The sequence below is a fragment of the Chamaea fasciata genome, unplaced genomic scaffold, assembly GCF_029207755.1.
Source record: "Chamaea fasciata isolate MVZ Bird 193981 ecotype frontalis unplaced genomic scaffold, bChaFas1.0.hap1 SCAF_5, whole genome shotgun sequence".
Lineage (NCBI taxonomy): Eukaryota > Metazoa > Chordata > Aves > Passeriformes > Sylviidae > Chamaea > Chamaea fasciata.
The window spans coordinates 70,395,138-70,418,920 of record NW_027094090.1 but is presented as its reverse complement, the minus strand read 5'-3'; the positions used below and the strand labels follow the sequence as shown (position 1 = coordinate 70,418,920).

Here is a 23,783-nt window from a genome sequence, read left to right as displayed (position 1 = left end):
TACATCAGTGTAAGCATGGAAATAGTGAGATGAACCAGAAAACAGCTTCTTATGTTATTTCCTGAGAAGTTTGCCAAAGCTTCATAGAGTTTTCAGGCTCTCTGGAGTTTCATGGGCTCCATTGGAGGGGGAGTTCTACAGACCACACCCATTTTATCATAAAATCAAAGACTAAAAAGATTGAACAGCTATTGAGTTGTTTCTGTGACTTGATTTTGTTCAAGAGGGACTTTCCTATAATGAAGCAAACTCCAAAATGTCATTACATTAATGGAGTGCTTTCTGCTCTCTCAGCAATTCTGTTATTAAATAATGGCCTCCCCTCTACATTCTTTAACATCTCTTTGTAGCCTGTCCTCTCCCAAGCTCAAGCATCACAATTAAACAAACATGCATTTGTGTTTTTAAGCATCCAAGTTACCCAGCTTTTGGCAGTGGAGCTAAATTGAAGTTAGGCACTCCCGTGAGTTTCAAGTTGATAGGACTCAGTTTGATGGTTGAGAACATTAGAAGTCTGACCAGAGTGAAACTCAGCTGGTTTCTGGTTTGGAACATAGACTTGCTGTGATCCAGTGAGGCTCAGAATATTCTAGTTCAGGATTGGGGCAATTTCTTTGCCAGTGATTGGGAAAACAGTTACCTACAGCTCTCAAGAGTTTGATTGACTTTTCCTGCAAGCCTTTAACAATACCTAGAACAAAACAACTCTGTTTTAGGAGAGGGGATTCCATGTGGGTTAAGGCCAAAGGAAAGGTACATGTGAGCTGGAACTTTCCTTAGTTCTTGTACAATATTCCACTTCTATGAAAAGGGGTCACAGTGGGAGGACAACTGCTGCCCTGTGCTGATACTGCACCTTCACCACAGGATCTCATAGGATGAGGTAGGACTTGTTAGCTTTCCTGAGGACATGTGGAAGGAGATTTTAAAGCAATGAACATGAAAAAAAATTGCATGAGAGGTAAATTTAGTTGAACCTGTTTGAAAATTCTCTGTGGCACAGAAAGTCATAAACTGGAAAGGTAACACTGTAGGACTGACATTCTTCTCCCCCAAAATAATAACCTTTCTCTAATTTCTCCACCTCCAAAAATAAAATAAAATGAAATAAAATGAAATAAACTAAACTAAACTAAAATAAAATCAATAACTTACACAGGTGAATAAAGATGCCATGTGACATTCTGTTAGTGTTTCTTGCTAAAGAAAAAGACAAACAGAAAAAAAATCTCTTCAGAACTACTCTAGACATCAATTTGGTTTAGTTTAGCTCTTGGAGCAAGTCCATTTTTCTTCTGCAACTTAGAAGGTCTGTCCATCACTGGCCTCTGCCTTTCAATATTCTTCTTCTACCTGTACTTTCTCCTTTTGTGTTCTTTCCAGGGAGGCTTGGCACGACAGAAGTAGCTCAAACACAGTCCTTAGCTCCCCTTTAGGGCACAAACATCGCATTCTTTCCTCTCTAGCCAAGCTGGAAGAGAGCAGCCTTGTTTATGATGGGCTGAGAGTTTCTCACTCTCTATCTCCTGCATTTTTATCCAGACCCTTTGACCACGTAATACAACTCAGTTCAAAGAGCAAATTAAGTTTTTGAGTGAGCTGAGTAGATGTCACTGAACTCCTGTATGTATCAGATAAATGAGGAACAATGTTAATTTATCTCTCCAAGGACAAGGGATACAATTGTAGGATACTTCAGGTTCAAAATCCTCTTAATGTTAAAAGGGAAACAGACAGAAAAGAAAATGTTTCTCTTCTAATTGTTTGATATCATAGTTAACAGATGAAGATACAACTATAGGGGGACAAAAAATATGCAAGTGTAAGTTTTTACATCTGTTTCTTTTCCCCTCCAAAAAACTAATTTGGCAACATGGCATTGTTGCTTCTGGTAGGTGATTATCATCTCTTTACTACTTTAAAGACTGACCTCAGTATTTTAGGACTCACTTCTTATCACAGCTTATCAAGGAAAAGTTTTGAGAGCAGGCTGAGTGCTGTGGTCCACATGTACTGCAGAATACCTATTTCACTGCTTCATGCCTGAATAAGAGGGACGAGTCACCAAGGAATATTAAAATCATCAATATAGAAGAACCTGATACCCTATCAGCATTCAAGTCAGCATATCCATGTTCTCAAAATAAGGAATGCAGTTGACCTTAATCTTTCTACTACAAGCTCTGCACTTAACTTCAGGAGACACAGAGTATTCAGATTTGAAGTAATTAATTCAGTATCAGTCCTAAAGCAGGCGCAGATTTTCCCCGACTTAATTCCCTGTTGAATACAACAACTTAAAATGCAAACAGAAAATCTATAAATAAAAACTGGAGAAAGAGTTGCTTAAGGAAATGTGTGTAAAATAGTGAAATGCCTTAATTATAGCTCGGCAATCTGAAATATATAGAACCTTATTTACAGTAATTCTGCTGGCAGTGCTTGCTTGTTAACTACTCTGGTCACTTAATGGATAACAGTGAATGATTATATACAGTACCAGTCAAGTAAAGCGGTGCAATATGAAATAAGTATTTTGTCAAACGGCCACTCATAGAATTTTGGTCTCTCAAATGAAAAATTATACTTACTGAAGTCAGGTGCTCTGAGCTAGGTGCCAAAAATCTGGATATATGTATAAAAAAATGCAGCTCTTGGGAAGCATACCTGTGGCAAACAAATAGGCAGTAGTGAGTTTTTTCCTACGGAGTAAAATGTCTGGGCCACTTTACTGACTTCAAGCTTCTAATTTGCCAAAGCTGTACTGGAGCAGCAGTCTCCGTGTGGAACCTTCATTCAAACACTTCATCTTCATTACAGAACAGTCAGCTCTATTCTGCATTATGGAATAGTTGGTGATAAAGGGAATGCAGTTCACAAAACAAATGCCCCTTCTTAAGCTGCACATGCCTGTTGTTTGTCAGTCCCCTATGTTACCTCTGGCCATTTTACTGTATAATCCATAAGGAATATGCTGTCAAAAGTATGTCCTTGCTTTAAAGAAATTCTTTTGCCATTCTTTCTAACATAAGAAGTTCCATTGGCATGAAAATAATTAATAATAGTGGCAGCAAGAATACATTGTATTCTGGTACTGCACAGCAAACTATAGCAATAAATTGTTGCCAGCTTTTTTTTTTTAATATTTTAAAATACATGCAATATTAATTACTTTCCTCGAAGGGGACACTGTTTATCTGCAGCATTTCATCCAACAGGCTTTTTCCATAAGACATTATCAAATTTCCTCTCCAATTGCATTCCATATAGTCACTCTATTTCAATTAGTGTCATATGGTGTGAACATGGTATGTATGAATATGTAGGCCACTTGGGCAGTTTTCCAGTTAAAATCTCTTTACTTGGAGAGAGCAGACAATCTTAAATACACAGTTTGCAATGATATTTTATCACAGAGACTAACAGATCTTATTAGTCTCTGATAGGAAGTGTCTATTGATAAGTTCCTACAGTTACATCCTGTAGAAGGATTGTCTTCTTGTTAAGGCATGGGACAAAGGAGCCATGAGGTCTAGGCTCTAATCAGGAGTTTCCTTCAGTCTTCCTGTGTCACCAGGAGCTGTCATTTATGTTGTGGGTGCTGGTTCTCACCTTGCTAATAGTTGAACAGAATTTATCCACTGGCAGAATTAAAGACTGCTTTCCAAGGAAAACTGCATTTTTTCACATTTGAGGGTATTGTAGTCAGTGTCTTTCCCATAGAAGCTCCTATGAATACAAATAGGAATTTTTGTTAAAAGGTGGCTCCTATCCATCAAAATCACACCAGTTTCAAGAAAACTCAGAGCCACCATAAATTGTACATGCATGTTTTACTTTATTCACCGTTACTGTTCTACAATCAAAGCAAGCACTGTTTTGAATGTGCTGCAGTGGAAGTCTTTATTACATCAGAAGTCAACCTAAAGCTCATTCAGTTTTTCAGTGACCTGGATTCCAGCCTTGCTCCTGGATGCCAAGGACCCCAGTTGGTCATACCTGAGAAGTTTCAAATGAGAAAAGAACTAGTGCATTCATCCTGGCCTGTTGACTACACTGGGATTATTCTCAGGAATAAGGTCTGCAGGCCTGGAACCCTAGAGATCAGCTACCAGAATCATATTTTTGTGGAGACTTGTGGTTACTGATTCTAAAAGTGATGTTTTTCTAATATGAGAGAGATGGTGGTTACCAAGGCTGTGCCTGTGTATAAATGAAGCCTTGTTCTGTTTGTGAATGCTTCACAGTTTTTCTAATGAGAACTTGTTTTTCTCAGTATTTCCTTCTAAGTCTCGGATTTTTTTAAGGCTAGAGAGACTATTATATTGTCTAGTCTGACAAAACAAGAGGCAAAATATTATTGAGCACAAAAAGTTTTGTTTAAAGTTCACCTTCATGAAACACATCTGATCTTGACTGAAGCATCATGAGTCAAAATTTCTCTAGGCAGTTCCTCCAAGTGTCACCAATGCTCTCTGATTAAAAGCAGTATATTAATTATCTATTAATTAGCCCAGTCTTAACTTTCTAATATGTGTTATTGTTCCTTGATATGTGATTTACTTACCTGTCTTCTTCCCGTAGGCTAAATGCAGAGAATAGCCAGGATGGGAGTTTTCAAAGAAAGTAAGCTGGGTTTTGAGGCCATGGGAAGGAGCAGTGCAGCTTTTCAACATTTAGCATGTTTTCTCTAGTCTCTGTGTGGTCCACAATTTTTGTGGTGAATTCATCCACCTTGCTATTTTTTGTTTGGTGAATAAAGGAACCATTAGTCCAGACAAGGTGCTTTGCCACAGAGAGTCTCTGCATATCTCAGCACTGGTAGCAGGGCAGTTTCTTGTAGGAATTGGCTGTGATAAAGGCAGATGTTAGGTAGAACAGTATTAATTCTCAGCTGCATTCTGAAGAGTATGGAATAAAACAAAATAAATTACAAAATAAACCAAAATACTTTTAAGTGCATCTCAGGATCTTGAGCTCTATTGTTATTACCTGAAATTATCCCAAAGTGAACGCTAGCGAATTCACCTTGCAATGTGTTCTTTGGGCAAGTTTTCAAAGGAGCTTACTGTCTTTGTGTTCAAATATTATCTTTGTTTTCTGAAAATCTCCCTTTTGAAGCAAACAAGGGGCACTTAAAAGCCTTTGCTGAAGTTTGAGTGTACGAATTAGCGTGTCCCTTTGAAATGTTTGACTAACAATCTTTGAAGAAAACTCAGACAAAAATAAAATCTGGCATTTCAAATATGTAAATGAAGAACTTTTTTTGTAGAATATCTAGCAAGCATTCGTACCAATCACTAATGAGTGCAGCTTTAATTCTAATTTCTGTAGGTTTTATCTATGTTGCCAGTAATTTTAAAAACCTGTCTTAGGTTTTTTGGTAGGATGTATATCCAGTGTTTGTTTTCAGTGAATTCTTCTTCTTTTCTACTGAGAAACCACCTGAAAAGATTCAAAATTCGGCAAAATTGCAAAATTCTTTTCGCCTTAATCAAAGTTTTCATGCCTTATGTAAGCATAAATATTGAGGTAAAGAAAAAATGAAATTCATGTATTCTGAGTGAGTTTCATTTTATACCATTTCCCTCCGCCCCCACCCCTGATTATGCAAAAAAAAAAAAAAAAAACCAAACCGAAGAACAAGGCCATTCATGTGTATATTTTTAATGATGGGTCTCAGAATGACAAAGAAATTGAAGTGGTAGATCAGTCAACAGTTCAAACACTCAGACACAGTGGTTTGTAAATTCATCGCTGTGGTATCTTCACTGAAAAACCACTTTATCAGAAACAAATTTATTGCAGTAACTGATTCAGTTCCCACTACCACCTGTCTCTCTCTGTGTTTTTTTATTAACAGCTCTTAATCTCCACTGTTCACTAATAAAAATATTTTAATAAGAGATAATACTGTAATCCAAATGCCTATAGGTGCTTGAATCAACTATTTCTGCCTGTGTAATTGCTAGCACTTTGTACAGCCCTTTTTAAAATTGCTATTAAATCTCATTCTCATTTTCTGTATTAATAGAACAAGAATTCATTTTTAGTGTACCCTCCAAGCAGTAATGAGCATTGTTAACGTGTAACAACAATACCCAAGGGGAAAGTTTTCAAAGCTGGCCTAACCTTAAGGCTTTGCTGTTGATGTACTACAGAGTCATCCAGCCAAGAGCTCTTAGAACTAGTCCATTTAGAGGGTTCAGCTGAATATTTCTGCTTAATATATTGGAAGAATTATAAATGGTTTAGGTGGTGACCTAAGGAGAAAGGGGAATTTTTGTTTAATACCTTATGGAGAGAGGGGCAGCATTAAAAAATTAATGATACCTCCTGCTTATTTTAGAGTGTACGAAGTTGTGCTTTTGTTCTGGTGGTTTTGCTTGCTTACAGGTTTTTGTAAGAGAATTAATGAGAAAAGATTAACAAAACATTCAGTATTGCACATGGGCAGGGGAGACAAAACATAATCATTTAGTTATAAACAAACAATAGACATTGCTTTTTAATTGCTTTTTCAGAAACCCAATTCTGCCTTCTTGAAGAAGTATTATGGATCTTTTTAAATTCAGAATATTATCCTTATTTATTATGTATAGCAAAAAATAAACCTGCCTAAAGCAGTAGTGCATCACTGATTGCAACTGAATGCCTTGGTCACAATAAAGCAGTCAAGACCCTATAGATAAAAAGTCCTGTAGGAGGTGCAGCAAAATTAACTCCTGGAATGCTAGAATTTGACATGGAGTCTTCGGGATGGTGGTGGAAATGGCTTAGCCAGCCTCTGTTTGGGGGTCCAAATTAAAGGGGTTCAAACCCAGTGTATTACAGGAGTGATACAGAATAACATAATTTTCCTTGCACTTCCTGAGGTCTTGGTTTCATTACTGTGTAGGGTATAAGGGTACATTTTAGATGATACTTGAATATTTCTACAGAGATTTCTTGATCTGGAATCTGAAGCCAGTAGAGAAGCAGGGGTAGAAATGTTCTTTTGTTGGAGTTCAGTTTGTCTATTAAGTGAATGCACAAATTATTGTCATTTAGCCATCTTGTTTCACAGCACTTGGTCACACCATTGCCCTTCCCTTGGGTATAAACTAGACATCACCATGTCCTGAAACATGTAAGTATGAATAGACAAGTTCAGTAATGCAGAAGCTCAGAAATAATGAAAGATCAGAAATGTGCTGCGTGTTGTGTATTTCTTTCCATTTTTTTTAAATAGGAGGGTGACATAGGAGCAATCTTACTGGTTAAATAGGTTTCAGACCTTTGCAATTTCATAAAAACATACTTTTCCTTTTAGAGCTGGGCCTATACGGCGTTTTTTTCTGTAGAATAGGTGGTTTGTGTTGCAGACAGAGACTTTTAAGAGAGGACTCCAACAAGGGACCTTTTATAAAATTTTATTTAATGTTTGGTTTTAATTCTCAAAATAAATCAAATTGAGGTGAGATGTTGAATCTGATAACAGGAGGACAGAAGGTTTTAAAAAGCATGAATGAAGGCTTTATAGATTTTTTTTTTCACCCCTCCTTCCGAGTTACTCCACACCATACTGTGTGTTTTATTCTCTTCAGGTATGTCTGTCCCTGAAGGAAGAATAAGGCATACATTTGAAATTTCATATATTCCAATTTTTTCTCCTTAAAATAAAGCTTTCTTCTGGGCTTTTACACAGAAAAATTCATTCCCAGTGCTTATTTAGTCTTTGCATGCATTGTCAGAAAGGTGGCTGATGACAGTGCTGTGAGGAGGAACCAGCTTCTGGCCATTGCTCACGGACCAGTGGAATGTATGAGATGGGCAGATTCTTGGACATCGTGCTGTGCATGTATTTCACGTAGTTTACTTCTTGTGATTCCATCTTTGGAATAAAGATTCATTTGGAAAAGTCTTCCCGTCCCTGAAATTTCTGCAGAGCTCAGTCCTCAGCAGGCCCTGTAAGGCCTGTCAGGAATCTCCAGCTGGCTCAGGACTGCCAAGTGTCCAAACTGACTGTTACTTTTACCCCGTTTTATGTGGAATAGACATGTCCTCTGATATCTAATCTATAGATTAACAGCAAGCTCGAACCTTTCCTGCCTAATGGCCATTTGACTTTCTTTTGTCTTTTTTCCCATAGTTGCCTAAATTTGTTTTGTCAGTTTTTCACCAGGGAGCAAAAGAAAAGCAAAAGCTTTCCCTAGATCTGCTCTGTCACCCCCAGAGTTCCATTATGGTTGAGCTGTTCCCTAGTCATGTATCCTATTTCTTTAACAACCATTGCCCCTCTGATATATTAATTCATACATAATGCTGGCTTGGTTTTCATTGAACTGCCTGCTGTATTTCTTCCCGAGCTCACAGAGACCTTGTTCCTTTCTCCCAGCAGAATTTGGGCTTCTTTAGAAAGAATGAATGGAAATGAGCTTCAGCTGATAAATAACATGTATTTGAATCTGTGACTTATTTGGGGCTGGGTTGTTTTTGATGACTTTATCTGTAGTTGATTTGCATCCATTTGGCTTGGACTCGCTGGGGGTAAATGAATAAATAAATTCGAGGAAAAGGCAAAAAAGAGAGCAGATGAATGAATGGATGATAGGGAAAGAGAGGGAGACTAGGCAGGGTGGGATGGATTATTGGTGATTAAGAAGTACAGAAAAATAAGGATCAAGCAGTGATCCAAGCAGAGAATAGAAATAAAAAAGATTCAAAACTGAAAGTGATAGAGAGTCTGAAAAGAATAGAGTGAAAAAAAGAAAAAAAAGTCAGAACTTGGTGTCTGATTACACTTAAAAGAGCAGTCAGTGGGCTACTTATAGCTGTGTGGGAGGGCTAGGACTGTGCACCAGCAAAAGGAAGAGTTTGTACAGGGAATCACGGGATGATGCGCAGGGCTGTCCAAGATTCAGAGTCGTTCAATCAAGGGTTTATGTGCTGTGAGCTCATATTGGCAATGTCTCTGCACCTTTTGCACAGATCCATGTGGAATAATCACGTAATGAATTCTCATGTTCCTCTTTCAGACTTGCTGGTTTGGGTTGGCCTTTCTTTGTGCCCTCAAGTCTTCCTCTATCCTCTGTCAGCATATAAAATTACCTGAGAAACAACAGCAAAACAGCTAAGCACTACCAACGAGACTTCTGAGAACTAGTCATATTGAAGCCACCCTGGTTTTTTCACATCCAGTTCTGTATTTCTGCATGTTACCCCTTGTCATATTGCATCTCAGAAGCTCTGCAGGCAGAGAGTATCTTTTTTCAGTGTTACACATGTGCTGCACAGCACTAGTGTGAGTCCTGGGAAAGAGTTCTGGGGCTGAGGAGGGAAAATCCTTATTAGTACATTCCTGCTCTCTTAGGCTTCTGACTTGGGATTTCTTCCCTGTTCTCGAAGCAGCAACAATTGTTGCTTCTCCTGCTCACCATGTTTATTTTCTCCATGTTTTATTAGGAGGTCAGGGGAGCTTCCAGGCACTTCTAGTTTGCCTGCTTTCTAACTGCTTTGACCTCTGTCCCTTAAACTCTTGCTGTAGTGCTTAACTTTAAACAGATGACTGTGATTATAAGTATTCACATGTTAATCATAAAATATGTATTTAAAGTGCCTTACTGGTTTAGTTTTGAAGAGAAAAACATTTCCACTCTGTGTCTGCATTGCATCTATCACAGAAAGGGTTCTTAGAATTAACTGGGGCTTCTAATAGTTAATGGACAGTACTTTACCACTGATGTGTGTATTTACATTGACTCTCGTGGTTCCCCACAATCCAGCTGAGAGTGGACTCCTACAGTAATTGCTAAATAAAAATTTTGACCTTCCCTGTCCCAGACACCTTACAGCCTGGGAAAACAGGGAAAACACAGCAAATAAAATAAAGAAACATAAAATGGTAGTGCAGAGCCCATCATATCCAACAGCATATGTGTTTCACAGGGGTTAATGCATATTACTGGTGGAAATGCTTTTATGCCTGTGTCGTGTCAGGAAAGGAAGGATTGGCCAGCAGCTCAGGCAAGCCATGGGGATTAGCTTCTGTTCCCTGTTTTGAGTCCCTGGACACACAGGGAAGCTGGGACACTTCTCATGGTAACGTCTCTTGTCCGTAGCCGGAGGAGTGAGTCACAAAAGTCAAGATGACAATTCATGTCTTGAAACATACCTGTGCTAAATAAAAAATACCCATTGGAAGGAAAATACATCACCTGCTGTAGGAGAAGTTTTGGGAAGATGATTTATTTATTTATTGATGATTTCTCTCCTGTCTTCCCCCCCTCCCCAATTTTTTTCTTTTTTTTTTTTTTTGTTTGTTCTGTTTTTCCAGCAGTTGTATGCTGCCCAACTTGCTGCGATGCAAGTGTCTCCGGGAGGCAAGATTCCTGGCATTCCCCAGGGGAACCTTGGTGCTGCCGTGTCCCCTACCAGCATCCACACAGACAAGAGCACAAACAGCCCTCCACCCAAAAGCAAGGTACTGTACCAGGCCTGTGCCTCCCAGCTGCAGGAAGCTTTGTTCCCAGGGTGTCTCCCTGAAAATGGGACGATGTTGTTGCAAAACAGCGAGGGAGAATTTAGCTAAGGAATGCAGGGAGAAAGCAGTCCTATTTAGGTGACAGCAAGAGCTTGATAAAAAAAAAATTTGTCCTTCCTTTTTGTTAGTGCCCTCTAGCATGCTGTCCATGTCCTTTATCATGTCAGGAGAAATTCCTTGAATTGACAGTAGTGTCTTGTTTTTACCCTAACAGTAAAGCAGCACAGATTAAAAATAACCAGACAAATAAATAATACCATTGTCAGCTCAGTGAGATACACGTTCAAAGAATGAAAGACATGGCTTGAAATCAGTAGCTGCTGTGTTGATGAGTCAAGCTCTAGGTTGTCTCTTCTCTCTCTCCTTACTGTAGACTTTCTGACTTCCTGTGGCTTTTCCTTGGCTCGGCCTCTTCTCTTATAGCAAGATATCACAAAGCTGTGATTGTACTTGATGGGTTTTGGGTTTTTTAAAAAGTGTTTGGTTACCAAGCTTGTGCATTTTACAAGGGGTGTCTTGTACATGGCTGGCAGCTTGTAGATCTCCTACACTTAAAATCTCAGTGTTGATTTTGCTTCTCCTGTGCAACAGGAGAATTTTTGATGAGATCTAAGGGGCACAGTGTGTATTTTGTGGCAGTTGCAGGATTACAAGGCCTGCCATATCTGCTGGTAACATCGACCATAACCGTTTTTAATTGGTGGCTGTCAAGATCAGCTCTGTTCTCCCCTTTGTTTTATTGCTTTTTTCATATTTTCAGGTGTTGTTCCAGTGCCTTTGGCTTGCAGTTCCATAGGAGACAAACAGAACTTATTTTGCAAAGGGGGAGGGGGGAGGGGAAATCAACTAAAAAAGTGGGCCAAAAGGAAAGGAAGGGGGCTCCAAAAGGCTGTAAAATTGTGCAGAGTAAGTCCTGTGCTGCATGCTGTTTTCAATCTGCTGTGTGCCAGTTGGAGGCTCCGAGAGAGCGCGAGAGAAAGAGAAGGGATAATGCTGAGAAATGATAGAGTGGCTGTGACCTCCAAGCTCAGCCTGGAAATCCAAGACATTGATTTCACTTAGCATTCCTGCTGAGAAATCCGGCGGAGTTCAGTTGTAATAAAAGAACAAGATTCTGTTCTAATGGTAATGGCGTATGACAGACATATCACTTTGTCTGTCCTCAGCACCAGAGAGATGGGAACTGGGGAAAGGTCACCTGACCTGCCTGAGCTGTTGTGCAGGTGCTGTTCTGAGCTTTGAACCCCAGCCTGGAAGCACAATTATTTATAATACTAAATGATAAAGAAACCTTTATAGAGCCTACAGTAATTAGAATAAAGCTTACACAGTAGTGCAGTGGCCTGGCTCAGAAAACACATTGGCAGATCCATCACAATGGCAGAAACTGAAGCTTATGTGTTGGAACTAAACACCTTCATTTGTGTCTGTGTGGACCCTTCTTTGCTTTTTCAAGGCTTGTTTGTGTTCAACAGCTCCAAAAGTTTATTTTCTTTGCTGATTTTTATTTTTGTATTTAATTTTTCTAACTGTCATCGGGGAATATGTCTTGAGTTTCACAGACATTTTTTAAAACAATTTTTTTTGAATTCCCATTGGCAGTTTGGTTCCTGCAGTTAGTTTGTGGTGCTCTTTCTCATGCTTACTGTACATCAGACCTCCACAGATGAATAGTTAATGCCTTAGAATAGCTTTCAATAGATGCTGTTTACTGAATATCTGTTTTCAGCCCACAGTTTACACTGGCACAGCTTTGGTAATACACTCAAGTGTTTGGAGACAAGGAGACAGCCTTACCTGAGAGTGTGTCAAGCTACTGGCAAACATCTAGGTCACTTCTGAAAAGCTGTGGCTTTTTCTTCTCTTGTGTAGTGTTAAAGTTAGTGTGCTGCTCTTTGCAAGGATTCTTCAAAGTCAGCCTCAGCAGCAGATGGAACAACTGTTGGCTCTAGAATTGCTGAGAAGCATCAGGGGGAGTTTGCCAAGGATCATCCTTTAAATCTAGTAAGACTTGAAAACATCCCTGAAACTCCTCTAAGACCTTGGCAACTCCTGTTTTGGCAAGCCTTTTATCAGTGGCCCTCACCAGTGTTTGAACACTGTGCTGGACAGACTACCCTGGCATCTCCTGTCATCTTGCTCGCCTTTCAGCAGATGTGACCTGGAATAGTCAAATTCACTTCCGAGGGTTCTGTGCTGTGACTTTTAGGAAGCCATGAACTAGAGATGCCATTATGCTGCGCTGCACACATTCTGTCAAGTTTTGGTTAGGAAAACTGAGCTGGTGTCGTACATTCTTCCAAGAAGAAATCCATGCCAGAAAAACTGATTTAAGAAACAGAGCTAGTGGAGCCTGTCCAAAAGAAAAATGCGTGTGTCTTGCGGAAATGGATTTTAACACAGCTTCTTCTTGAGCAGTTTTAAAAACAGCCGGTATGCTAATCATACCATTCAAATTTACCAAGGCCTCCTCCACAACCCTTTTGAAAGGCAACTATCTTTGAAGTTTGCCAAATTGTGCTGGATTTCCAAAGTCTGTCTTAAGCACATTTCGCCTTTGATCATGTAAGTGCCTGCATGCTGCCCTGTTGGGTGTTCAGGGTGGTTGCAAGTAGGAGAGAACAGGCAGAGGTGCAGATAAGGACTAGGCAGAATAACTTTTCCATCTTGTGATTCTTTTCAAGCCTCTTGCCTGCACAGGGCCATGCACAAGATAAAATAAAGCCTACATTTATCTGACCTGTGACCTTTACCATGCTAGCAGGACTGTCACCTGATAGCTCCAGTCCTCACTGGCTTCAGATCAGGTGCTTTATACCCTTGCATAAGGACAACAACTTCACCCTCACTTGTAAATGGTCGGGGCCCTGTTTGTTCCTGCTTTTGTTTCTTGCTTTTTGTGTGGCATGGATAAATATAGCATCTAGTGCCTGCGTGCTGCACTGTTCTAGCCCTTTCCATGTAACCTTTCAAGTGCAGTAATTCTGGAGTGAATTTTCAATGTAGCTTGTAAATGTAGCTAAACGATTCCCCGTATTTAATGGAGCACAGTGTATTGTCTGTAGCATCTGCTGTAAAACAGGAGCAGTTCAGTGTGAAATGTGACAGGAGAGAATTCCTGGGCACTTTTCTTTTAACCTTCTTGTGATCTCAGCCCTAACCCTACTCACAGTTGTGTCTCCATCAATGACAAGAGCACACAGATTGTCCAAATCAATTTTTTTGTTGTTGTATTCAAATACTTCTGGCAGGGATGCTACCATTTGCTCAGCAGTAGCACCTGGGAGTTGTGACAAGGAAAGGAAATGTGTTTCAGACAAGGCAGAAGCAGCACTAAGCAGCTGGATATACACAGTCAGTTCCTCCTCAGCTACAATATTCAGACAAATATCGATCTGAATCTTTAACTGAAGAGGGTGCTTTAGTTTCACATTATCTGTTCACCAAAGTGAACACTTCTGATGGAATTTTCTTCATGTCACCTATAGGCAACAATTAAATGGCCTTTGAAAGTTTTAGTGCTTGTACAAATTGGCCTTTAGATGACCAGAGTCTTTTCAGAAGAACTTCTCCCATTTTTGAGGAGTGTCTGCTGATGGTGCTGCAGTTGCTGCCACATGCACCAGCTGTGTCTTGCATCCTGGTTATAGTGTGTGAAGGATAGAAAGGGAGCAAGGTTTGCTTGCTCCATTCTCCTCCAGGGAAGGTCAGGGAACTACAGAATCACTCTTGTCTTTCTTACCAAATCCATGTGAGACCAGGGAAAAAATAAAGAATAAGAGCCTTTGGAAATGGGCATTTTAATTCAGACACACCATAGGCTATGTTAGTAGGAAAAATAAGTAAACTATGGGGAGCTGGTTGTGGATTCCCCTGTCCCAGTCAAAACTGATGATGGGACTACCTAGTTTTAATAGGAAGGCTTTCTCCACTCAAGATAAAATTATAGGGGAAAAAAGAAAAGGAAGACATCTGAAGGGAAGAAGATAAAGGCCCTAAACCAGTAAAAAGGCTCATAAAACTCATCTATATGATATTTCTGATTCTACTTCAGGCAGATTGTTGACTTGAACTTAATTTTCGATGACTACTGTAAGCAGCCCTATTAAGTTGGTTGCATTTGTCTTCCTTTCTCTCATCTCTCCCTTTCCCGTGATGGTGTAGAATGTGGAATTTTATCCTGGGGAGATCTTGGGGAAAGCATTAGTCCCCATTATGTGCACAGCTGCATCAGCTCACGTGCCACATCACTCTGACTGTGGCAGAAGCCTGGCTGAAAAGTGGACATACAGCTTCCTTGTACCCTCAGAGCTGCTATTTCTGAACACGCTAATGGGAAGCATCTCATTGAAATCAAAATAATAAGATGGCTGTGTACAGGTGATCAAAGGGCATGACTGAGTTGGCTGGGGACAAGTTCTTATCCCTGAAGAGTAGTGAAGAGGGATCTGTCTGAAACTAACCCACAGCTCATGTTAGGCCCCGTATATTAATGGCAGTCCTTGTCCTTTTTATTGGTTGGGGAGCTCAGAAGCTGCTGAATGCCTGTCCAAGCAACAGGAAATTAAGGCATCCTTATTTTCATTAGACTACTGAGGTATTTTAGAATGAAGGACAGCAGTTCTGATTAAAGTGATGTAAGACAGAGCATCCCTGATAAAAACACTGGGGCTGTATTTGCAGAAGTTTTATCTCCCAACGTTTGCAAGCTCTTCTGTTTTTGAGACTTTCCAGGCTGGACACAATTCCTTATATGCCACTGATTTAAAAAAAAAAAATCCTTGCTAAATTAATCTATTAATCTTTTCAGCACCGGAATAACAATTAGCACTCGAATATTCTACATCAGTGCATCCAAAACATTTTTCAGTGATTGCATTTCCCAATCCCCTTGCCAGAGCATCAAACAGGTCAGAAATAGCTGTAAGATAATCAAGGGAAAGTTTACAGTACAGATGCAGTGATGAGTAGGGAGCTGTAAGCTGAGACCTCATCTGTGCTGTACTCTTTCGTCAGTCTCCCTGTCCGTTCTTGTAGTTAGTAATCTCTTTACCTGGGAGCCTTTCTCATTTGCTGCCCGTGCTTCTGGTCCTAAATAGTAAAATGTGGAGTTGGTGACAGAATCTTTGAAGTTGTTTTTCCTCTTCCTTGCTCTTCCTCCTCTGTATGACATGCAGGCATATAAACAATGACTTTTTAAACCATTTGCTGGAGCGCAGTGAAATGATGGGTATTAATGGAACTTCATAAGGTGCTTTTCTAAAATAGAGAATGTGTTCCAAACAATGAAAGCAGTGTTAACAGCAGTAACTAAACAGCAGCAGCAGCGGTAGGGTCTTGCACAGCATTCTGTCTGCCTAACACCCCTCCTCACTTTCCTAAAAATAAATTAGATATGTGGAGGGGCTCCTAGGATGTTTTTTCAGATTAGCTGTCCACAGCTCTTCTTCCCTGAGATCGTGTCTCTCTGGCACGAGCATGTCTCACAAGCAAAGTTGCCAGGCAATTAACCCTTGTCAGGCTCAGCTGGCACTTTTTGTAGTGAAAACTCTGAAGAAAATATATCAAAAAGGGGGGGGGGGGGGGGGGGAAAGCCCTCCAAAATCTCTGATCAAAAAAAAACGAAAATGAGATACACAAATCAAGCAAGACTGCTTTATTCCTGAGAGAGAGGTCCTCAGAAATCAGACAGGGAATAACAGAGGTGTAAAGAAAGCAAAGCGGTAAAAAACAAGCACTGTGTCCTTACTAGTTCACTGCTGTTCTTTGCTGTTAATGCCTTCTAAACCTGATACAAATAAATAAAATTGGTGGGGTGGGCAGCAGGTAGTAGTTCTCGTTGTTTTTGTTTAAATGATCCGCATCACTGGCATCACACTGAACACCAAGGTATTCCAGAAGGCACTGTGACTTTCAGGAGGCTGTTTCCAGAATCCCTCAGTGTTTAGGAGTGCTGGGATCCGGCATTTGGTTTCTGCTCCGTGTCTTACCCTGTTACTTAGAAATACCTGAGCATTAACTTCTCAAAAGCTTTTTGACAGAACTTGCCCTTCTTCTGTCAGTTGGAACGAAGAGCTTGAATGAGAAAGAAGAGACTGGATTAGTCCCAAATAAGAAAACAGTGTCACAAAGTCAAGGGTTTTTTTAATGCCACTGAGAGAGCTGTTGAGCTGATGGTGCCAGTTGTCCACAAAGTCCTAAAAATAGCAGTAAAAGGGCTTTAGGAGAGCGTGCAATCTGGAGCTGCATAATACAACAGAGAAAAAAAATTTGATTTTTCTGGTTGCAGTGGTTTTTGCTGATACTCCTTGCTTTTGGGTGGCCTTGGTCTGTGGGGAAGAGTTAAAAAAATATTTAGAAGAAGGTCTTTATGCTGAAGGAGGGGAACCAACCATGAGGAGAAGTACATGAAGTTCATTCTTCCCTGGGGGCTGCTGAGTGGAGCAGCCCTGAAAAGATGAGGGACCAATATTAGCTCTATGTTAATTATAGATAACAGACCAGGAAGTTATGCCAATATCAGATTAATGGATAGTTTCCTTCAGAATATGAAATTCTTAATGAAGGTCGTCCTTCATTCCAGAGATTTGTTTTTTAGACTCTGGGCTGTTAAGAGTCTCTGAATCAAGGGATGTGTTTATTCCAGGAGCACTGGTTTGTGCAAGTGATAGTAGTGTAGCAATGTACCTGTCTCATGGATTAGGAGAGAGCTTGAAACAGAGCAGAGAACTCTCACTCTCCCAGATACTTCTAGAAAGGAACCAGGAATTAAATATTTTCTTTTGCTGCTTCAGATTAAGTGTTGGAATATTTAGTTGTGTGTGTTCGTAGTAAAAAAGAAAGGGAGGAGGCTGTGTTGGCGAGCCTGTGTAGTGGACAGCAGCGTAGCCACCTTTTACCAAATGTAGAATTCCTTTTCAACACAGAAAGGGAATTTCTGAGGTGACTGAATAAAGTTCTGGTGTGATCAGTCTGACAGCTTCCAGAAACTGCTTGTTTTGTCTGCAGAAGGGTGGTTTGTATCCACGCTACATGCTAGATTTGAAATTAGCTCCCCTTGACATGTTCTGACAGAATGCAATTCAAACTAAGCAGCAAACACGTTTTGCAGTAAGTATTCCTGTACCCGCAGCTGAATGATAATCATGTAACAAGGGAGCTCCAAAAATATTTTAATCTGAAACATTTTAATCTCTAATCCCTGGTAGCTGTGGATAGCTGGAAAGAAGCAAAATTTAGCAGCAGAGTGGAAAAATCTGTTTTATTTTCAAATTCAACAAGACAGTTTCTTTTAGATTAGTATTAACTTTAGATTTATGTGAAGTGCTTGGCAACTATTTCACTCAGGTTACTCAGAACTACACATTTGTCGTACAGAATGCAGTTTGAATTGTTCGGTGTAAAATGAGCTGTTGCAAAAGAGGGATTCGGAGACATTATGTGGAAAGCATCACTTCAGAGTACACATATTTTTTCAGAGCAGTGTGGCTACGTGTTGTGATTTTATAATGTATACTCCTTAAGGTCCAAGGTCCTGAAGTCTTGTGTGTTAGAATCTCATTTCAACAGAAATCTTCATGTTGTCATGCCTGAAACTTAGGGATTGGTATAAATGTATCTCAAAGGCTTAGAAAGCAGCTAAGAAAATTAATCTGTGAGTTACTTTTTTATTAAAGAGGGATTAATTTTCAGTCTCAAATCATAGAAGATTTCGTGTTGACAATTCTGCTAAGGCATAAATGCTTCACAGCAGAAGTAGACTTTTTACTGTAGAATCTCCCAGTGAAAGTGCTTCAGTGGTATCCAGAGAGAAAATTCGGGAGCATCCGAAGAACATCTGAGGCAGACAAACTGATGTGACAGGATCTAACATATGAAACTGGTTTAAAATTTCAGTCTTGATCATCATGTGTCTTTATCCATTAATGCTGTCAGACTGACAATTCCAATGTGTACGTTTTCTGCTAATGAATGAGTTTAGTTTCTGTTGGTTTCATTTCAAGTTGCTACGTTTTTCCTTGCTGCTTTTAAAGAAAATATAAGCAATTGCCAGAACTGGTAAAAAAAAAAAAATATTGGGGAAAAAAGAAGTGTTTGATAAAAGGTTTCTGAGTATCTTGACACATGGAGTGCATGGAGGGGAAGACCATGTCTCCAGTGGGAACAGCGCAGAGTAAGTTTTTCCATTTAGAATCATGATGCTGCAGAGGCCGTTTAACTTTTTGAGTTATTTCATACGTTATTAGTGTTCCTTCAACTTGTTTAGTGGCCGTGCCAGCACCTTCTTGTGGTGTTGAAGCAAGGGGGCCTGTTGTGTGTGGAGGTGAAGCCCAGGAGTTTCTGGCAGGCTCTCAGCTGACGTGCCGGGCAGTGACATCTCACGTCATGGATCAGCCACATTGTGTTATGTGACTTGCAGCTAACACAGCGCAGCAGGAGCTGCACAGTGACAAACGCAACCCAACGTGACATCTCCATGGGAAAACTGGCACAGGAAGCTCTCTCAAGTTGAGTTTCTGGGGTGCATTTATTCGTCTCCAGAATGCTCCAGAGAAAGCTGTGAAGCAGCGTACCATAAAAGGGAGCAATGCCGTGACAGCATTAGTAAAGCAGCTTTAATTCAGAGTGCAATTAGGAAGAAAACATATGTATGTAGCAATTCTGGAGAGGGTTTTTGTTGTGTGGGTTCTTGTGAATTTCTTTCTTTCGAAAGGTAGCTCTCTCAGGGAGAGCAGTCATTCCAGGTCACTGATTATTTTTATCTTTAGCCATGCTAAGAGCTGTATAGGCTTCAGGTTACAGCTGTAAGTTAATGTATTTTGAATTTAGCTTGTTGGTTGCCTCAGTCAATCTTGAGCTCTGCTAATCTCAACTCTTGGCTTTTTTCTGCTTTGCTTGCAGATCAGAATGACCCCTTTTTGTGCTTATTTCCAATATTCTGAGACTTCTCTGAAATTACCTTCTTTCCTTTTCTGGGTACTCTCCTCCTAGTTTTGAATGTCCACAGAAAATAGAGTTTGCAGTTAAAACTCTGAAATTAATTAATTTACCTCTATTTGCTTATTATTTGTTACAAATTAGTGGATAGCCTGCACTTTCAGCATTTTCTATAAAGGCACAGACCAAATTTGGGCTCAGGAAAATTGAGCACATCCATACACACAGACCTTGTGCACACTCGCACACACTGACTAACGCTGAGGTTAAAAACAATCTCACATTCGGACAATCTCTCAGCAGTTTCATCAGCGTGACATCTGAAATTTCAAATGGATGTGGTATGTCCTGCTCCTGCTTTTCCTGTGCTGTTGTTCCTCACCCCCCAAATGATTGTGGTTCAAGGATTCCCATGATTTTGGGACTCACTTTGTAAATTGCTCTGGGCTCAAGCAGAGCGAAATAATGCTGTATAGATACATGTTATTACTGGTGAAGAGATAAAATTATCTTATGCTTACCGAGTGTCCCAGCGTCTTGTCTTGATGGTAATTAACTGGTGACATACACACATTGAGTCAGTGCTCTAGGATTTGTGCCCAGAATAAGTCACAGAAACATAGCAGCTTTAGTATAGGAGAAAAGGGTGAAGGGGGAATTTTTTTCCTTTCTTTTTTTTTTTTTTTCCTTCTGGATAAGATATAAAAACTGCCCAGAGCTGGCCCTGTTCAGAAAAAACGAATCAATCCCTTTGAATTCTTTTTTTTTTTTAAGATGTCAACTTCCCTCTCATACACTTCTGTGAGGACAAAGAATGTCTTAACATCTGTATTGAAGTCATCATTAAAATAAAAGGAGATCTGTAGACATCAGCTATAAATCATCAAGAAATAGCTTGTGGGTAACCTTTGACACAGTTGAACCTACTTGAAATGAGCTAGAGCTGGATTCACTGCCTTCAGTGAAGCCAGTAGGTGGACTAGAGGTCTCTTCTCTCTCTCTGTCTCTCTTTCCATCTCTTACAGTGTCAACTTCTGGGAGGTAAAAGTGTTCTGGCTGAGTGATGGAAATGCATTTGGATGTGTTCTTAAATAGACATTTGTTTTATGTCTGAAAAGAATAGTTTGGTCTTAACAGTGTGGTGCTGGGGGATTTTGAAGGTATTTTGTGAGGCAGTTGTCTTCTTTCAGCATTACAAAAACTATTTTAACCAATTGTTGAGGCTTGAGGAACAGCATGGAGTAGCTATTGTGTGTGGATGCATGCGTGTTCTCCAGAATTAACTGGAAAATGGCAGATAAAAATCAGCCTAATTTTACATAATGGAATTTTAGCATTCCTGTGATCTGACTTCAAATTCCTGCTGAGTTTCTGCAGTGTAACAAAAATACTAGTTTGCAGTTGTTAATTTTAATTTCCAAGATGCAAGGTTTTAAAAGGAGCTGAAAGTATTCAGCATCTCATGGGGACAAACTATGAGTCTTACTAATGAATCCAGCAATTAGTGGTTCATTGTGCCTGCCAGCAATTTGGCCCCAATACTGGTCCTGATGGTGATTTTGTTTCTTCAGGAATAGGATCTGAAGTCTGTGCACCAAGGGGGTCTGAATACTTCTTCAGCACTCTTCTGCTCGTATTCTGCATTCAGCAGCAAATACTAATAAACATAGGTAGGGTTAATACGTGTATATGTAGGTATATATATATAGAGAGAGAGAGAGAAATACATAACATCAATAGTAGTTACTAAACTTAAAGGGCTGCAAATGGTGGTGTTCCCATGCAGTTTCATGAACATGTCTGATGTATGCCCAGTTTGCATAGAATAAGCCCTTTTCATAGGTGAAAGGTTGTGTTGTCTCTAATTTTGTAAGAGATTTGAGACAAAAGGGTGACTCTGCTTTCTGTAGCCATGTGCCCTTGTGCAAAACACTAGAATTTATATTTGGTGATGTTTTATGATAACTTCACAAAGATGTTAGTGGCCATGTACAGAAGGTTAGATAAGGAGTGACTCACTCAAACTCACAAAGTTTGTTGTAAAGTCAGAAACTGAACCTGAATCTCTTTGGCATGACCTAAAGAATCAGCAATTAAAAAAAAAGGCATGACTGCAACAATTCCCAACCATTCCCAACAGATGTTCTCTCAAGTAGCTGATCCCACATGTGGGATCATGGGTGGGGTATAAATATTAAAAAATTCTTCTCTGAGTGCAGTATTTACTGAAGGAGCATGTGTTGGCTTTGAACATTTCCTGCAGTACCTTAAACTCCCTCTAGTTTCTGCAGCTGCTGATTACAGTTCATCTTGCTGCTGAAGGGAGGTGAAATGTAAAGATATCCAGCAAGACCGAGTTGTAAAATCATTTTGAATTTAGAGATCTGGGATGTCGTTAATAGCATGCAAGCATTAAAGACAGATGAGCTTTGTGTTGATAGTTTTCCTTTGAAAAGCTATTAGTTGGAAAAACAAATTGTCAAGCAGGTCATATCTACAGTTGCAAAACATATTTTGACATTTTTGTTGCAGTTGTGTGTATCTGTAAATAAATGCAGTGTATATTATCTTTGCACTGCATATTCCTAGGGCTGTACTTGGTGCCTCTCCTAGTGAAAAAAATCTACCTAGGTTACCCAGAGATGCCCAAAGTCAGAGAAAGCACAGGTGTTTTTTGAAAAGAAATTTCTTAGCCCCCTGCCAGTTGTCCAAGCTGTTTGAAATCTCTTTTCTTTCAAGGTCTTTGGACTTGTTTCTTCTAAAGTTTTCAACAGCTGGGATTTTTTTTTTGGGCGGGGGGAGGGGTTGGTTTTGTTTTGCCTTTTTTTCCTCTGAATCTTAGCAACTATGAGCATCTTTGCCTCTTCTGTCTGACCACAGCAGGATGAGGGGTCTGTTGCTAATTTGTTTTGATATGGTTCTCTTTGGTCTGTATTCTTTTTGAAATTAATTCCTTTTGCAGGTGTGGGGTTAGAGGTGGTGGTGTGCTCCCAGCGAAGGTGTCATCCACCACAGAGAGGAGGTGGGAGGCTTTGATCAGTGTGGCTTCTGTTTTCTTGTTGTTCATTTAAAATGTACCAGTTTGTAATGCTGTTTGGCTTTGCAGGTCCTTGTTTTATTTCCTTCCAAGTCTTTCCCCATCCTTTCAGGTTTGTCGTTTTTTATGGCTGTTCATTCTGCATAACACTTACTGGGGATGATTCGCTGGAAGGTGGTGACTAGAGGGTCAGTTTAGGCAGCAAGAAAATCCAGTCCAGTGTCTATTTCCATTTTTCAAACAGCCTTGTTATGGGTGGAAGAAGGCATTAATAAGGACACAACTCCACACGTTCAGCCTTCTGGATTTTATTGGGACAGAATTACGCAGAAAGGATTTTAAAAAGGAAAAAAAAAAAAAATAAAACAAAACTAACTGGGCACAGACCACTACAGTTTCTACCCAGCACAACTGCAGGAATAGACAACCACAGATCAAACTGTCTGACCTCTGTCTACTTTTTTTTCAACTTCTTTTGAAGCAGCTGGACATTTTAGGAGGCTCGGTGCAGCATCAAAGAAACTCCCAAACACTGCTCTGGGGAAGAGTGGCTCTGCTCTTCCTTATGACTCAGCTGTTTACTCACTGTGTGACATTAGGCAAATCATTCAGCCACTTTGTGCCTTATTCTTCCCAGTTGTAAAATAAGACAAAAGCTGTCAGAGTAATTATGAGCTCTAATTAATTAATAATTCCTATGGTACAGTGGAGAAGTAATTTTTTTTAATTTTTTTTTCCCCTCTTGTGCTTTTCTGGTTGCCATGTATTAGTTTGGGAGAAGCAGTCTTCATAGGAAGAATCCTTTCCCTTCCTTTGCCCTACAATTTTGTGATCCTCTCTAATTTTTACTGCATGCGATGCGATTTTCATGGTTAAAATTGTGAAAAATCAGTTGTCATCTTCCCCTGCATGCAGATTTGCAGTGTCTGCATCAGTCCCTGCTGACGTGGGCCTAAATCGCTCCTCCTGCTTAGCCTCTGATTTGAGCCTCTGAGCTCAGCACTTCATTATTAACTTTATACCAAATAAACAGGTGGAGCAGCGATGTGAGAAATTCAACTGAGCAATAGTTAGATGCAAAAAGCCAACAGCAGGACCCAAGTTTGGCATGAAGTGCAGACAAGGAGAATCCCAAGTGAATAGTCTTTCTGCACTGGCTTATGTTCTATCTTTACTCAACATGGACCTTTCTCATTTCAGGACCAACCTGGCAAGATTTGCTCAGAAGAGGCTTCACTGAGGCATTTTTGTATGTGAGGCTGCTGAGTTAAATTTTCACTCACTTAG

General features: G+C 39.9%; 1 protein-coding gene across 11 annotated transcripts in view; it reads left to right on the top strand.

The window, feature by feature from the left end:
* Window positions 1–23,783, top strand: part of SOX5 (SRY-box transcription factor 5) — a 455,968-nt gene that overhangs the window by 386,481 nt on the left and 45,704 nt on the right. For all 11 annotated transcript variants that reach the window (XM_066184389.1, XM_066184390.1, XM_066184391.1 and 8 more), the window contains one exon: window positions 10,316–10,462. In XM_066184389.1, coding sequence (XP_066040486.1) covers window positions 10,316–10,462 — 147 coding nt within the window. The remainder of the gene's footprint in view (window positions 1–10,315; window positions 10,463–23,783) is intronic.